This window comes from Ranitomeya imitator, chromosome 1, assembly GCF_032444005.1.
Source record: "Ranitomeya imitator isolate aRanImi1 chromosome 1, aRanImi1.pri, whole genome shotgun sequence".
In the NCBI taxonomy this organism is placed as follows: Eukaryota; Metazoa; Chordata; class Amphibia; order Anura; family Dendrobatidae; genus Ranitomeya; species Ranitomeya imitator.
The window spans coordinates 520,361,818-520,379,343 of NC_091282.1; the positions used below are offsets into that span (position 1 = coordinate 520,361,818).

A 17,526-nucleotide genomic window follows, 5' to 3' on the forward strand; every position below is an offset into this window, starting at 1 on the left:
AACAAGGCCATTGTCCTTCAACAGGGAGCCCCCGCACTTGGTCACACATCCCCTCATTCTGGGCCGAAATGGCCATCAGGGAATTCTGGCAAATGCCAGAACGGCCTGTCTGGTCGTGGGCTATCTCTTTTGCTACGTCGTTAAAAGAAGCGGGTCCTCATGACGGGGCTGAATTTCAGCCCCGGTCCGTACCTGCCCTCATTCCATGCGATATGCTATGAGTATCCTTGGGTAGAATAATAGCAATGGAGGCAGTTTTTTTTTCTACAGGTCAAACATGTTTCCAAAGGGTAATCTTTGAGCGTCTTTCTCATCCGGGGAGATCCCTTCTTCTGGTTCAATGGTTGCTAGTAACTATGGAGCGTCCCAGCTCAAGACATCTGGTTATTTCGGGAATCCAGTCTCTTGATCAGTTTTTTTTTTCTGGGGATCCCAACGGTACCTCTACGCCTACAGCAGGCCCAATGCTCTCTGGCAAGTCTCCCCATCCAAATTCAGTTGGATATTATCACGGCTGTGCAATATATCTATCATCTAGCAGGTACCCGCGGTCAGACACCTTGACCTATGTACCTCACCCTCTCTCTGATGGGCCGAGATATATCATCCGGTGATCTCGGCAGTACTCACTCCAGGAGTACAACTCTGGGTGGCAGCTTCTCAGCCGCCAGGGTCTCGCCTCAAATGAGTGGGAAATTCATCCGGAAGTCTCCCAACATATCTGCATTCACTGGAGCACTCCAGATGTAGATCGGATGGCGTCCAGCCTGAACGCCAAAGTACTCGAGTTCATGATTCGGCTTCGAGACCCAATAACCATCGTAGTGCATGCTCTGGTTCTTCTGTGATACCAGCTCCTTCTCGCCTTTTCCACTAGTTCCGAGAATCTCTAGGAAACAGGAAGGCCCCAATGATCCTGGACATCCGCGTTGGTCAGGTCAATTCAGACGAGTCTTCAGAGCTGGCCGCTCTGTTCCTTCAGTTTTTCTTATTTCCATCAAGGCAAGGTTGTCATCAGCCTGTCCCCGTCCCTTGTTTCCAAGGGGGTATTGTACTTCCACTGTTACGAGAGCATCGTTCTTCCTTCTCTTTCAGCTCCAGTCCACAAAACGGAATGGGTGCCCCATTCCCTGGACAATGTGAGAGCCCTGAGTAAGTACGTGTTGAGGACGGCGTCCTTCGAGAGGATGGACAACTCATTTGGGCTTCCTGGTGTTTTTTCAGGAAGGGTTTGACTGTGTCTTCAGCCATGTTAGTCTGGTGAATTCTTTACACATCCAGAAGTCCTTCTGTGTTAGACGTCAGCCTATTTTCACTCCACTCGATCGATCGAGGTTCCTTGGGTTCTAGACACCAGGCGTCAGCAAAGCGCGTCTGTCAACTTTGCGGGTTCATCCAGCCCGCATGCACCCTTGAAACACCATAATTCTCAGACCTCTGCAGATGTGAGTCTGGGCAGGCGGACTCTGCAGGCCGCGGTGGTGCACTTGTAAGTAGTGTTACACAGGGTCTGATCTGATGTTGTTCCCGCCCAGGGACTGCTTTGGGACGTGCCACGGTCTGTGTCCCCCAATGAGGCGAAGGAGAAATAAGGATTTTTGTGTACTCACTGTAAAATCCTTTTCTCCGAGCCATTGATGATAAAAGGCCAGTGTAAAAACCTACTATTAATTGTTTGATTAGTTCATATTTTATAAAACGAGGATTTAACTACTGTATTATTCTTCTTAAACACTTCATAAATGACATGTTTAGTGATATAATAGAAAAAAATTGTTACATGTATAAATAAGTGGTAACCATATTGGTTCTTTTAACCCCTTTACCCCCAAGGGTGGTTTGCACGTTATGGAGCGGGCCAATTTTTACAATTCTGACCACTGTCCCTTTATGAAGTTATAACTCTAGAACGCTTCAACGGATCCCGGTGATTCTGACATTGTTTTCTCGAGACATATTGTACTTCATGTTAGTGGTAAAATTTCTTTGATATTACCTGCGTTTATTTGTGAAAAAAACAGAAATTTGGCAAAAATTTTGAAAATTTCGCAATTTTCCAAATTTGAATTTTTATGCAATTAAATCACAAAGATATGTCACACAAAATACTTAATAAGTAATATTTCCCACATGTCTACTTTACATCAGCACAATTTTGGAACCAAAATTTTTTTTTGTTAGGGAGTTATAAGGGTTAAAAGTTGACCAGCAATTTCTCATTTTTACAACACCATTTTTTTTTAGGCACCACATCTCATTTGAAGTCATTTTGAGGGGTCTATATGATAGAAAATACCCAAGTGTGACACCATTCTAAAAACTGCACCCCTCAAGGTGCTCAAAACCACATTCAAGAAGTTTATTAACCCTTCAGGTGTTTCACAGGAATTTTTGGAATGTTTAAATAAAAAGGAACATTTAACTTTTTTTCACAAAAAATTTACTTCAGCTCCAATCTGTTTTATTTTACCAAGGGTAACAGGAGAAAATGGACCCCAAAAGTTGTTGTCCAATTTGTCCTGAGTACGCTGATGGGCACACGGGAGAGCTAAGAAGGGAAGGAGCACTGTTTTACTTTTTCAATGCAGAATTGGCTGGAATTGAGATCGGACGCCATGTCGCGTTTGGAGAGCCCCTGATGTGCCTAAACAGTGGAAACCCCACAATTATAACTGAAACCCTAATCCAAACACACCCCTAACCCTAATCCCAACGGTAACCCTAACCACACCTCTAACCCAGAGACACCCCTAATTCTAATCCCAACCCTAATCCCAATCGTAAATGTAATCCTAACCCTAACTTTAGCCCCAACCCTAACTGTAGCCTTAACCCTAGCCCCAACCCTAGCCCCAACCCTAGCCCCAACCCACGCCCCAACCCTAGCCCCAACTCTAACCCTAGCCCTAACCCTAATGGGAGAATGGAAATAAATACATTTTGTACATTTTTTAATTTTTCCCTAACTAAGGGGGTGATGAAGGGGGGTTTGATTTACTTTTATAGTGGGTTTTTTTAGCGGATTTTTATGATTGGCAGCCGTCACACACTAAAAGACGCTTTTTATTGCAAAAAATATTGTTTGCGCTACCACATTTTGAGAGCTATAATTTTTCCATATTTTGGTCCACAGAGTCATGTAAGGTCTTGTTTTTTGCGGGACGAGTTGACGTTTTTATTGGTAACATTTTCGGGCACGTGACATTTTTTGATTGCTTTTTATTCCGATTTTTGTGAGGCAGAATGACCAAAAACCAGCTATTCATGAATTTCTTTTGGGGGAGGCGTTTATACCGTTCCGCATTTGGTAAAATGGATAAAGCAGTTTTATTCTTCGGGTCAGTACGATTACAGCGATACCTCATTTATATCATTTTTTTATGTTTTGGCGCTTTTATACGATAAAAACTTTTTTATAGAAAAAGAATTATTTTTGCATCGCTTTATTCTGAGGACTATAACTTTTTTATTTTTTTGCTGATGATGCTGTATGTATATGCTCTGAGCAGGCTCTGTGAAGCCACCTCCCTCCCTGCAGGACCCGGATGCCGCGGCCATCTTGAATCCGGGCCTGGAGCAGGGAGGGAGGTGAGCAGACCCTCGCAGCAACGCGATCACATTGCGTTGCTGCGGGGGTCTCAGGGAAGCCCGCGGGGAGCCCCCTCCCTGCGCGATGCTTCCCTGTACCGCCGGCACACCGCGATCATGTTTGATCGCGGTGTGCCGGGGGTTAATGTGCCGGGGGCAGTCCGTGACTGCTCCTGGCACATAGTGCCGGATGTCAGCTGCGATAGGCAGCTGACACCCGGCTGCGATCGGCCGCACTACCCCCGTGAGCGCGGCCGATCGCGCTGGACGTACTATTCCGTCCTTCGGAAGTAGGGCCAACCCCACATGGATGGAATAGTACGTCCATTGGCAGAAAGGGTTTAATCTTGCTTTTAACATATAATTAGGATGAGACTGTATTTAGAAAATCACGCTTGAGGATATGATCACCTTTTTTCTTTTGGCTTGTTCAATGCATTCAGGTTGAAAATGCTGAGCAAGTTGTGTTATGATGATTAAGATGTATTTATTCTGGCACTTCAGTATTTGTTTTTTGTGTTTTCTTTATTGTTGCATATAAATGTTGAATTCAATAAGTTGTAATTTGAAAAGAAAAAGGGAAGAAACTCACACAAACATAAAATCAGATGATTCAAGGCTTAAAAAAAATACAAATTTGATAGGTCCCAAGTTGAATCCCTGTACAAATATAAACAAGTAACACATGCATGTTTTCACAATTTAAAACATACGTTTTTTTTCACAATTGCGCATCAAAATTTTGAATTTGATTTCTCCGAAACAAAATATCAAGAAACATAGTTTCTTGTTACAGATCAAATGAAAGCTGGCACCGTTCTGAGAACAATGATGCCTCTCTCACCTCTTAATTCTAGCCCGAGATATGATAAAAAATGTAAAGCCATACCAGGCCAAAATCCGCGCTTTTTTGAAACTTTAGAAATTTGTAAAAAATTAACCGATGAAAAAAAAAATTCAAAACTTTTAATTTGTAATTAACTAAAGTTGTACTTCACAAAAAATAAAAAAAATCTAAAGACGTCCGGTAAAAAAAAAAATTCATATTTGGATCACTTGATATGGAATGACCCACATACGATCTTTTGATCGCCCATTACTGCATTTTAACGCAATGTTGCGGCGATCTAAAAAACAAAATTCTGGTATTTTGATTTTTTTTTTTCGTTTCGCCATTTACTACTCGGATTAATTTTTTATATATTGATCGGGCGATATGTATCTTTTTATTTTTATTTTTTGCTTTTTATTTGAATGGGGGGTGATTTAACCCCTTCGAAGCCTGTTTTCACCTTCGAGACCAGGACAATTTTTACAGTTCTGACCTTTCTCACTTTGAGGTAATAACTATGGAACGCTTCAATGGATCCCACTGATTCTGAAACTGTTTTCTCCTGACATATTGTACTTTGATAGCTGTAAAATTTCTTTGATATTACTTGCGTTTATTTGTGAAAAAAAAAATCAAATTTGGCGAATTTTAAAATTTTTATGTCCTTAAATCAGTCATATTGCACAGAATTGTTAGTAAATAACATTTCCCATATGCCTACTTTACATCAGCACAATTTTGGAACCAAATTTGTTTTTGTTACAAAGCTATAAGGGTTAATAGTTGACCAGCCATTTTTCATTTTTTCAACAAATTTTACAAAACCGTTTCTTTGTAGGGACCACAACACATTTGAAGTCACTTTGAGGGGTCTGTAAGAGAGAAAATACCCCAGAGTGACACCATTCTAAAAAATAAAAACTGCACCCCTCAAGGTGCTCAAACCACATTCAAGAAGTTTATTAGCCCTTCAGGTGCTTCACAGGAGCTGAAGCAACGTGGAAGGAAAAAATGAACATTTCACTTTTTAGTCACTAAAATGATCTTTCAGCCCTGATTTTTCTTAATTTCACAAGGGTAAAAGGAAAAAATAGACCATTAAAAGATGTGTAATTTCTCCCGACGTGGGGAGAAACCACTGTTTGGGCGCAGGGCATGGAAGGGAAGGAGCACCTTTTGACTTTTTAAATGCAAAATTGGCTGGAATTGAGAACGGACGCCATGTCGCGTTTGGAGAGCCCCTGATGTGCCTAAACATAGGAAAACCCCCACAAAAGACCCCATTTTAGAAACTAGTCCCTTCAGGGAACTTATCAAGCTGTGTGGTGAACACTAAACTCCCAGGTGCTTCACAGAAATTTATAACGTAGAGCCGTGAAAATAAAAAACCTAATTTTTCCCCAAAAATGATCTTTTAGCAACTATTTTTTTTTTCACAAGTGTAAAAGGAGAAAATGGTCCACTAAAGTTGTTGAGCAATTTCTTTTGAGTATGCCGATACCCCATATGTGGGGGGAAAATCACTGTTTGGGCGCACGACATGGCTTGAAATGGAAGGAGTGACGTTTTAGATTGCAGACTTTGGGCGTCATGTCGCATTTGCAGAGCCCCTAAACAGTGTAAATCTCTCACAAGTGACCCTATTTTGGAAACTATGCCCCTGAAGGAATTTATCTAAAGGTGTAGTTTTATAGTAATGATTATAATGATTTTGGTTTTGCTGGTGTATGAATTTATAATGTGGTGTTATGTGTAAGATGTGCGGGATACATCAGATTATAAAAGAGTGCTGTTTCAACAGGGTATAAACTAATTTCATTAATTTGTGGACGAGTGGTACGCTTTGAAGCAATCCTTAATGCAAAAACAGGCTAGGTTTTTCAGGGCAGGTTTGATAGTGGTAAGTTGTGTCATTTCGGATTCCCCTCTTGGAGCATACTCTGCAACGTTTTTGTGATCGGCCTGTCCTTGCTGTTTGGGGAACCTGTCCTGGGAAATGTTGACTTGGGACAATACGGGCACCATCAGTTTCAGAAGTCCTGGGACCCTCACCTCCCTGAGTGCCAAACATTAGGGCCTTGATGACTTCCTCCTGAAACTGAAGGTATGTCCCTGTATTACCTGCAGATTGGAACACCACAAACTCATTGTACAATGCCATCTGTACAATGTGCACGGTCAATTTTTTGTTCCATACTTTAGCTTTCCGCATGGCACTGTATGGTTGGAGGGCCTGATCTGAAAGATCCACACCCATGTACAGATTGTAATCCAAAACACAATCTGGCTTTGGGACTTGTGTTGTGACAAGGGAACTGTCGTCACTGTGTTTGATGGTGAAGATAAGGACATCCCTTTTGTCCTTATACTTGACCACCAGCATGTTGTTGCTGCATTGGGCTCTGCTTTCCCCTTTTCTCAGCATTTGCCCAATTAGTGATTTAAGGAGGCCTCGCTGACTTTTTCGCCAAATGCTACTGTACCTCTGACAGAGGAGGTCATAAAGAGTGGGATGCTGGTGTAAAAGTTATCAATGTAGAGGTGATAATCCTTAACCAGCAGTGGGTGCATCAATTCCCACACAATTTTCCCAATCGGGGGTTAATCTGGGGGTCCTTCCCCTTGTAGACCCTAAATCTGTGGGTGTACCATGAGGTACTCTCGCATAGTTTGTACAGTTGTATTCCGTACATGAACGCTCGCATAGTTTGTACAGTTGTATTCCGTACATGGACCTCTTACTGGGCAGGTATTGTCAGAATTTTAGCCTCCTTTTGAAATGAACCAGAGATTCATCAACAGCGATGTCCCTCCTGGGGTGTGTACGCCTCAGTAAATTTTCTGCTGAAGTGTTCAACCACTGGCCAAATTTTATATAGATGATCAAAGTTTGGATGGTCTCGGGGAGGACACTGCACATTATCACTATAATGCAAAAATTTGGGGATCTCTTCAAATCGTGTCCTTTTCATGGCCATGCGGAATACCTGTGTACTGTAGAGAATATCAGTACTCCAGTATTGCTGAATCTTTGGTTTTCTGATTATGCCCATATGCAGCACAATTGTCCAAAATGTCATCATCTGCTGCATTTACAGGGGTCCATCTGTTGTATGATGACGTGGGATATTAGGTGAAAAATTGATGGTCATACGTGTGTCTGGGCCACCATAATATTTATTATTTCCTCTGTGATAAAGAATTTGGAGCAGTCAATTTCAGTGAGGCCAGTGGTGTCAAACTGGATTCCTGAGCTGCCCGTGAAATTCGGAATGTCGGGCTGATAATTTTCTGGGGGTGGGGGTGGGGGGTCAATCCACATGGGATTGAGTGCTGCAAGACTGGGGCACTTTCCTCACTGGATGAGGAGGAGGAATGTGGGATCTTCCTCACTGCCTGAATCCGTGTCGGAGGTAAGGAAGGTGTATGCCTGCTCTGGAGAATAGTGTCTTCCTTACGAATGGGCCATTTTTTTCCCCCCCAAACCCCAGGAATGTGTGTGTAAATTATGCTTTTTAGATGTGTACTGTGTGGGGCTTGTGTATAGGGTACTATGTGTTATGATTAAAAAAAAATAAAAATAAACAGACAAAAGGTAGAGGGGAAAATATGTAGAAGAAACAAGAAAAAAATGAAGAGATGTAAAAAAAAAAAAAGTTAAAAAAAAAAAAAAATATTCACTACACTAATGCCCTCCATATAAATTTACCCACCGCAAATAATTTTTTTTCCAAAAGAAAAACAAACGTCACCAAGAATGTCACGTACGCTCCCCCAATGTACTCGCTAAAAATTTATTCGCTGCAAATATTTTTTTTGCAAAACAAAAAGGGATGTCACCAACAATGTGACGTACCCTCTCCTAATGCATTAGAAATTACCCAGAGATGGCAGGTTTTTTTAAATGCAAGCCCCCCGCTACCTCCCAACCTATAAAACTACTCTACTCGATACGTTTTGTTTTTTCTAAATAAAAAAAAGTACAGCGCTTATGCTGCGACGTCCGCTATGCTAACTAGCTAAAAAAAGAAAAAGTCCCGTGGTGCACTCTCTGATCAGCAGCGATACTTATCAAAGCGCTGCGGACACAGGAAAAGCACTAATGCTCTGCGCGGTACGCCGCGCACAGGAAAAAAGTGCGCTTAAAATTCAATTGGGAGGGAGGGTACTGGAACAGGGATAGGGGAGTTGCTGCTGCTCTGATCACTGATGAGTCACACAGCAGAGCACAGATTGCAGGAGGATCTCAACGGAGAAGGACTCTGGATCAGGAGGGATCACACTGGCCACCAATGAATCTTTTCTCAGGTGGCAGAGGTTTTAGAGAACTGCTCTGCACGCCAAATATGAGAGAACGATGGCATGCAGAGCGGTGATCACTATTTTACATTAACCCCTTTGGTGCTGATTGGCTGAACAATAGCTTCTGGCTGATCAGGGGTTAATCAGGTGAGGTGACGTCGTGATCACCCCACCCATTATGACGGTTTTGATTGGTGCTATGTGACAGCATGTCTTATGCTTTTTTTCCCATCTAAATATTGACATAATGCTGTGTTTGGTCAGCATTGACCAGCCAATCACAGCGATCGTCGATGCCAGGGAGCCAGTGCAGCCCCCTGGGGTGACGTACAGGGATGGTCTGCTGTCAGGGACAGAAATCATCTTAACCCTGTCACCATGCGAAATAACCAGTGACCGGAAATGGCTGCGCCGTACTAGTACTGCGGCTGGCGCCAACGCACCTCCTACAGAGCAGTACTCGTACGGCGCATGTCTTGAAGGAGGTTGAACTTTTTAAGCATTTTTTTTTTTCTTTTTTACTTTTCACTTGCTGCAACAGTCTCCTGTTTCCTGATCACCCGTACTACATTGTAATGTAGTGTAGCTAAAATGGTCACCTGCTATGAGTGCTGGGCGGCGCTCCTAGCTATCCGGCAATAACAACCGCAGACCCCAGGTTAACATGCCAACCCATTGGCGACCCACAATCCTGTTATTAACAGATGTGGGTGGATCGCAATAGCTTAAGGTCAAAAAGGGGTTAAGTCTACAATTATTCTAATCAACAGTTATTTATAAGGAGTATTTGGAAAGCACAATACGTTTCATTTACTGAAAATACTTTTCCAAGTCAACAAAACCAGTTGAGCTCAAGATTTGGGCCAAATGCAATTTTATCCACTGCACACTAACGTCTGGGTAAAGAACTGTTGGGTCAGACTGCTCATTGATTCCTTAAATGTGCTTACCATGAGTGGTATAGTTCCCAAAATGTGGTCACTTCTCAAGGGTTTCTTATGTACTGGTGCCTTAGGGGCTCTGTAAATCCAATATGGCACCTGAAAACCATTCTGGCACGCTTTGTCTCCTTGGGATGCTTTTACATAGCGTTCAGGCACCCATTCCGTGGCTCCGTCGGGGCTTACGTCCGAACCCCCCCAAAACTGGATCAGAATGTATGCGCCAACAGGACCATAGACAATAATGGTGTCAGCAGATGCAGTCTACCATGTGTGAGTGTCCGCCTCCAGTAGGCGTACACACCCAAAAATAATGCACGGCAGAGCGCACGTTTGCTCTGCCAGCACCATTATAGTCTATCGCCCGTCAGGGCATACATCTGAAGGGGTATAAAGGACTTTTCAGTTCATTGTAAATAAATTTAAAGTTTCTGAGGACTTTGCTGTCGGTAGTAATAAAAATGGTATAAAACCTAAATGCTGAACTGTATTACACTTTTTTTGACACTTTGTTGGATTAAAAATAGACTACTGAATGAATTTTTTTTGAAGATTTGTGGTGATAAATGTCCTAATATAAAAATTTGTATTCTTTCAGGCACAGAAGTTCACGCACAATGGCTATACAGAAGTTCTTTTATGTTCCCCCACAAAAAAGCCAGAAATGCCTCAAAAGATTACCCAACAAAGCACTGATCAGGTGAAACCAATTCCTACCTATAGCCAGACAAAGCCACCCTCGCTTCCAAATCCACCTACAAACCCTGTACCTCATTCTGAACTTAAGCAAAAGGTTTCTGAACTCTTGACTCAGTATAGCAATGGTCTCTGGTTTCAGTCACTCCCCAAAGTCTTTGAGGACACATACAAAATACCATTTCCTTCTGATGCTCTTAAAATGACTGAGCTTTCTGAAATATCCAGTGTGGATGTTATTTCTGAGAATCCATACAAAGCAATCCTTTACCCAAAGAGCCCTCAAAGTGGAGAGACAAATCGGAACCTTTTGGTCATGAGTGAAGGGCAGAAGTGTGATGACAAGCCTTCTCAGATGGAACAGTCAGAAAAGGAAATGGATCTAGATTTGGCCATTCCACCACTGGTTATTCCAACAGAAAGCTCTCCCTCTGTTCTAGTTGAGGAATTGACAAACACAGAGGACGTTGTCATACGGTAAGTGCTCACAGTTCTATATGTTTGCAGGGGATCTTGCATACATACTTGTATTTAAAGCATGCATTTACATTGCCATGAGACAATGTCACACAGACTTTAAAGCTTACCTTTTTGGTTTCCTTTTTTTTTTCAGAAGTTGTGTTCTTGTGCATAATATGAGGAATATCACTGACTGTTTTAGGACTTGTATTCTGGGGAAAAATCACCAGTTTTCTCCTTGGCATGCTCTTTCTCTAACTTTCAGTTGTCTTTGAGCTAGTGGATGGAGACAAGCTTCTCTGAGTAGTGATGAGCGAGTGTACTTGTTGCTCGGGTTTTCCCCGAGTACGCTCGGGTGGTCTCCCGAGTATTTGTTAGTGCTCAGAGATTGATTTTGTCAACTTGCAGCTGCATGATTTACAGCTGCTAGACTGTCTGAATACATGTGGGGATCCCTAGCAACCAGGCAACCCCCACATGTACTCGCGCAGTCCAGCAGCCATAAATCATGCAGCTGCATGCCGACAAAAACTAAATTTCCCAAGCAGTTACAAATACTCAGAGACCACCCGAGCATGCTCGGGAAACCCAGAGCAACGAGTATACTCGCTCATCACTAGTTTTGATGCCTTCTATACACACTGCACACAGAGACATGAATTGGTGCGTTTCTTTCCCTATGTAGCACGCAGACATAAGGAGCAGCAGAACATAAATCATTATACAACGCTCTCACAGTGAATCAAGCACTAAAATGAGCTCAATCACTTAGATAATGAAGCACGATCCTCCTGTCCTTCACTGTGCAGAATACTCCTCTCTGTCCTCTATCCATAAACTTCAGTAGAGAGCTATAATAGGATACATAAAGGGGGTGTCCACTGTTTTACAAGTCTTTCATGTGAATGAACTGCCATAGTTAACCACTTCACTAAATATCTTACTTTCCCAAATACATTTATAACCAGCCTGCACATCTGTGGGTATATTGCAGGGTATATTTATATAATACATATTTGTGCACACACTGCTCTGTACCCCATGTAATGTGTATACACCCTGCTTTATATTCTCTGTAAAATAAATTCACCTCTCCAATCCATCCTACACTCTGCTGCCCGACTAATACACCTGTCTCCCCGCTATTCACCAGCCTCTCCCCTATGTCAAGCCCTTCACTGGCTTTCTATCGCCCAGAGGCTCCAGTTCAAAACCCTTATGATATACAAAGCCATCCACAACCTGTCTCCTCCATACATCTGTGACATGGTCTCGCGGTACTTACTTACACGCAACCTCCGATCCTCACAAGATCTCCTCCTCTACTCCCCTCTCATCTCTTCTTCCCACAACTGCATCCAAAACTTCTCCTGTGCTTCCCCCATACTCTGGAACTCTCTACCCCAACACATCAGACTCTCACCTACCATCGAAACCTTCAAAAGGAACCTGAAGACTCACCTCTTCCGACAAGCCTACAACCTGCAGTGATCCTCCACCTACTGAACCACCGCACAACCAGCTCTACCCTCTCCTAGTGTATGCTCACCCATCCCCTGCAGACTGTGAGCCCTCGTGGGCAGGGTCCTTTCCCCTTCTGTACTTGTGTGTGCCTTGTTTTGCTCATGTTTATTGTACTTGTCTATAATTGCCCCTTCCACGTATAAAGCGCCATGGAATAAATGGTGCTATAAAAATGAATAATGGTAATAAAATTAATATCCCATTCTCTCCTCCCACCCCATCCATCCACCCATACATTCATCCTATTAAAATAGAACATGCTTTTACATTGTAGAATGTAAGCCCGCAAGGGCAGGGTCCTCGCCCCTCTGTACCAGTCTGTCATTGTTAGTTTGTTTACTGTAAGTGATATCTGTAATTTGTGTGTAACCCCTTCTCATGTACAGCACCATGGAATCAATGGTGCTATATAAATAAATAATAATAATAATAACATTGCATTCTGTGACCCCGTCGTGGCATCCGTCCGTCCACCTCCCCACCCCGCGAAAACGGGGTCTGGACACGTATGCCGATGGGACCAATAGATTGTAATGGTGACTGCAGAGCAAACGTGAGCTGCGCTGTGCACTTTTTTCAGGAGTGTACACCTACGGACGGTGGACACTCCCGACGCACTCGACTACTTCTCGGTATTCGCCTCCTGTAGGCGTTCACTCCCGAAAATACGTCATGTCAGAGCTCATGTTCGCTTTGCTGTCACCATTAGTCTATGGCTATGTCAGTGCATGCTGTGGGGTCTAATAGTCTATGCGGGTCCGCAGCAGTTTCCCATAAGTTTGCAGTACAATGTAAACCTATGGGAAACAAAACGCTGTGCACATGCTGCAAAAAAAACGTGCGGAAACGCAGCGGTTTACATTCCGCAGCATGTCACTTTCTGCAGATTCCGCAGCGGTTTTACACATGCTCCAATAGAAAACCGCAGTTGTAAAACCGCAGTGAAATCCGCAAAGAAAACGCGGTAAATCCGCGATAAATCTGCAGCAAAACCGCAGCATTTTTGCCCTGCAGATTTATCAAATCCGCTGTGGAAAAATCCGCAGTGGACCATTCTACGTATGCACATACCCTTAGTGAGAGCTTGTAACTTAACTTCTGATTTCTGGCCAGTCAGAAGTTGCAGTAACTAGATGGGGCCAAAAAAAATAGTAAAGACGGTGGCAGGTAAGTATTGGCGCTGGAAAAAAATCCAAAATGCTGTGAGTGGTGCTTTAAGTGAGCTGTCCTTGATGGATTTCAGCTGTTACAGGGTGGATTGTGATATCAGTGGAAAAAAAGGTATCTTATGTTTTACAAATTTTCTTCCATTTACTTGTACTATTGATTTATGCAAAGTTTGCAAGTGAAACTGTCAATGTATTTAACAAACACATTAAATGTTACATAATATGATTGGAAAAGAACACCTGTCTATCAATTTCATCCATGAGATGGGACAGGATTTGAGTCATGTCAACTGGGGTATGAGTGAACTTTAAAACTTTATTTCCTCCTAATGATCGTGAGTGATAATCTTTTATTTTTATATAGCGTTAACATATTCCGCAGCGCTTTACAGTTTGCAAACATCATCATCACTTTTCCTGATGGGGCTCACAATCTAAATTCCCTATCAGTATGTCTTTGGAATGTGGGAGGAAACCGGAGTACCCAGAGGAAACCCACGCAAAAACGGGGAGTACATACACACTCCTTGCAGATGTTGTCCTTGGAGGATTTAAACCCAGGACTCCAGCGATGAAAGGCTGCTGTGCTATCCACTGAGCCACCGTGCTGCCCATATGATAATGTCTGTAAAGCGCTGTGGAATGTGATAGCGCTATATAAACAAAGCATAATAATTGAAAATAAGTAATGATGTAAGCCTTTCTGAAGCCATCATCTGTGGCCAGCTCCTGGGTTGGACGAACACGGATTCGTAGTTCTCCTAGTAAACAAACCTTGTTGGCTCCGAATACTGCACCCCATCCGGATAGAGGGAGTGCCTCCTAAACTGATGGGTGGATTGCTACTGCTGTTGTATTAGAAGCTGTTAAGGTTAAATGTGTTTTCTATAGATATGTTGGCAAGAACTATTCTGCAGCACAAGAGCTTATGGAAGATGAAATGAAGGACTATTACAACGTGAATGCGTCATCCATGAGATTGAACTCCTTGAAAGTGGCACAGCTTGTGGCTGTTAAAGTAGAAGATGAGATATGGCTGCGTGCTCAGATCCTATCTGTTGAAGGAAATAAAATTAAGGTATTTCAATGTTGGTTACTACTCTTCTCTCAGCCGAATGCTTGTTTGGCCAACAACGATCTTTCTGAAACCCCCAAAACACATGACCCCAAAGGCAAATTGCAAGTTTCCACACATTTCCAATTTGTCTATCTGCCTATCTGTGTATTAGCCAGTAATTTGATTGACGGCCATGTAGTACTACATTTCTCCTGCAACATCCACTGCGTGGGAAATTGTATAGCTGGCTCTCCTGACAGCAGTAGCTGCTTATCCGGCCAGCTTCACATAAATCTGGAGTTTTCAAGCTGTTACCCAATGACTGACCCCTGTGGGCTTATATTAGGAAGACTGGTAAATATTTAGTGAGGCCACCCAGTGGGCTCCTTACCCCATTGTGAGCAGTGATAAAAATGAATATATTCTGCGTTATAGTGAGTCCATGCTCACAAAGCCATGTCTCTACGTGCTCAGCTCTACTTTCAGGTGAAGTCGTCCGAGGCTTTTGGTATAGAGGCTCCTAATAAGCACTGACTTCTATTGTATGGTATGTGTGACCTCTCCACATGCTGGGCCTTGGAGGTGGTGTGTACAGTCATTAGGTCAGACTTTTATCAAGTAGTAATGACTTATATCTGTTTAGATGCCCACGTAATATTTACTTTTCCAATTTCTTTTTTTTTGCAGGTATTGTATGTGGACCATGGTTTCAACGAAGTCGTGGATTGTAGCAAAGTTTGTCGGCTGGACAAACTATTCTACTCCCTTCCGTTCCAGGCTGCAAAATGCCGACTAGCAGGTGTGTATTTATGTATGTGTTTCTTTTCTTGCATCCAGTGGGGTTTCGTTTGTGTCCCAGCATGCACTTTGGAGATGTCGTCCAGCGCCTGGCACTGTGGTCACTGTCATAGCTGTTGTAGATACCCTCAAAAGATTAGGCCCTTACACTCATCATTTTTTTTTCTTTCTGTCGCAATCCGTCGAATTTTGAAAAAAAAAAAAAAAAAATGGATTCTGCGACTGATGCCCCCGGATCATTTTTTTTCTCATAGACTTGTATTAGCAACACGGGCAGCACGGTGGCGCAGCGGTTAGCACTGCAGCCTTGCAGCGCTGGAGTCCTGGGTTCAAGCCCCACCAAGGACAACATCTGCAAAGAGTTTGTATGTTCTCTCCGTGTTTGCGTGGGTTTCCTCCAGGCACTCTGGTTTTCTCCCACATTCCAAAGACCTACTGATAGGGAATTTAGATTGTGAGCCCCAACAGGGACAGCGATGATAATGTGTGCAAAAACTGTAAAGCGCTGCGGAATATGTTAGCGCTATATAAAAATAAAGATTATTTATTTAGCAACGGAAGGCCATCTGTTGTTTGCCGGATCCGTCGAAAATTGTTTGTCTGGAGACAACGGGCATAGTAACGTTTCTCTATCGCCTCTCTTTGGGGGACACAGGAACCATGGGTGTATGCTGCTGCCACTAGGAGGCTGACACTATGCAAATAAAAAAAAGTTAGCTCCTCCTCTGCAGTGTACACCCCACCGACTGGCATTATACTCTTCGGTTTAGCTTAGTGTCAGTAGGAGGTGGACACGGGTCTTTCATTAGACCCTTATCTACCTCAGTGTGCGTCGTTTTCTTTCAGGTTTTCCGGAGGGATACAGGGTGAACAGTCACACCTGTACTCCCACAATCGGACTATGAGTACGACGTGTACTGCCACTCCGTATCCTCATAGATTCCTCAGCAGGACCATGTTCCTAGCACACAAGCGTGCTTAGAAGTCCGGTCCTAGTTTCGTCCCCCACCCACTCACCCCCCAGAGCCTGTCGGTTGTGGAGACGAGGACGTCCATCACAGCTCCCTGGACGTCTGATACCTTCCCCATAACGTTTGAGGTTAGTAAGGACGACGTGGGATGTTTAGGTGAGTATTCCTACTCCTAGAATTCCTCCTCAAACCCGGGGTAGTTATGGGGGGGTTCCCTTGGGATTTCCTTTTTTGTTCAGCGTTTTCCCTAATTTCTTACGCCGCGGCAACTATCCGGCGGTCGCCATCAGCCTACCTCAGCAGGTGTACCCAGGAGAGGGCAAGGGTCTCCGCCTGCGGCCGTGCTCTTTTCCTCCCTGCGTGGGGGCCTTCTGGCAGCCGCGCTGTGCTTCTGCGGCCACATCTCTTGCCCTGCGTGGCGGCCTTTCAGACATCCACGCTGCCTTCCCTGCGGCCGCGCGCTTTCTGTCTGGTACGGCGGTTTGTCGGCTGCCGCACCTTTTTTTTCGAACCGCACGCTTCCAGCACTTGGCCTGCGGCACTCTCCGGCGGTCGCCGGTCTCTAATTTAGGCCCCGGCTTCTCACGGGGCCTACTTCCGGCGACGCGTCTCTGCCCCTTCCCTTTTCCTCGGGCGGGTTTTTCTCCCACCCGACCAGCATCCCTTGGCGTGCTCTGCCCATCGGCACCATCTTGGTGCTCCCGAGTCCCACGCACGTCCCTTGGCTCTCTCTCTCTGTGCTGCACAGTTATATTTCAGCGCCACGCACGCCCTTCTCAGCGCACAGCCTGGCGTCCGCATCTGCTTCCCGGATGATTACGTGCCCCAGGTCCCCTTGACCGGTTTGCTGCAGAAGTCGCATCCCTCCGACCTGAAAGGCCATCTTCCCTGTGGGACAATCTACGAGCTGGGCAGCTTCTTCCGTCTGGAACCGCTTCGTCTGCCGTGAGTAGCTCTGCACTGCAGACTGACACTCCCCTCTTCTCTCCTGTCCTCTAACCCTCTGGCATTTTCTTCAGGGACCCTTCAAAATGTCTACTTCTAAAGGGGGCCGCTCTTGTCCTCCTACTTCTTCCTCTACTTCTTCTGCCTTAGTCAAGTTCTTTGCATGTTCGTCTTGTAACTGCAAACTTCCCTCAGGTCAGTCCTCTCCACTGTCCGGCAGAGCATCTCTTAAGGATTCTAACGA

At 44.1% G+C, this 17,526-nt stretch overlaps 1 protein-coding gene across 1 annotated transcript in view; it reads left to right on the forward strand.

The window, feature by feature from the left end:
- TDRD7 (tudor domain containing 7) overlaps positions 1–17,526 on the forward strand; it is a 161,333-nt gene that overhangs the window by 75,298 nt on the left and 68,509 nt on the right. Inside the window, exons 7-9 of the mRNA XM_069766726.1 lie at positions 10,262–10,836; positions 14,403–14,589; positions 15,256–15,367. Coding sequence (XP_069622827.1) covers positions 10,262–10,836; positions 14,403–14,589; positions 15,256–15,367 — 874 coding nt within the window. The remainder of the gene's footprint in view (positions 1–10,261; positions 10,837–14,402; positions 14,590–15,255; positions 15,368–17,526) is intronic.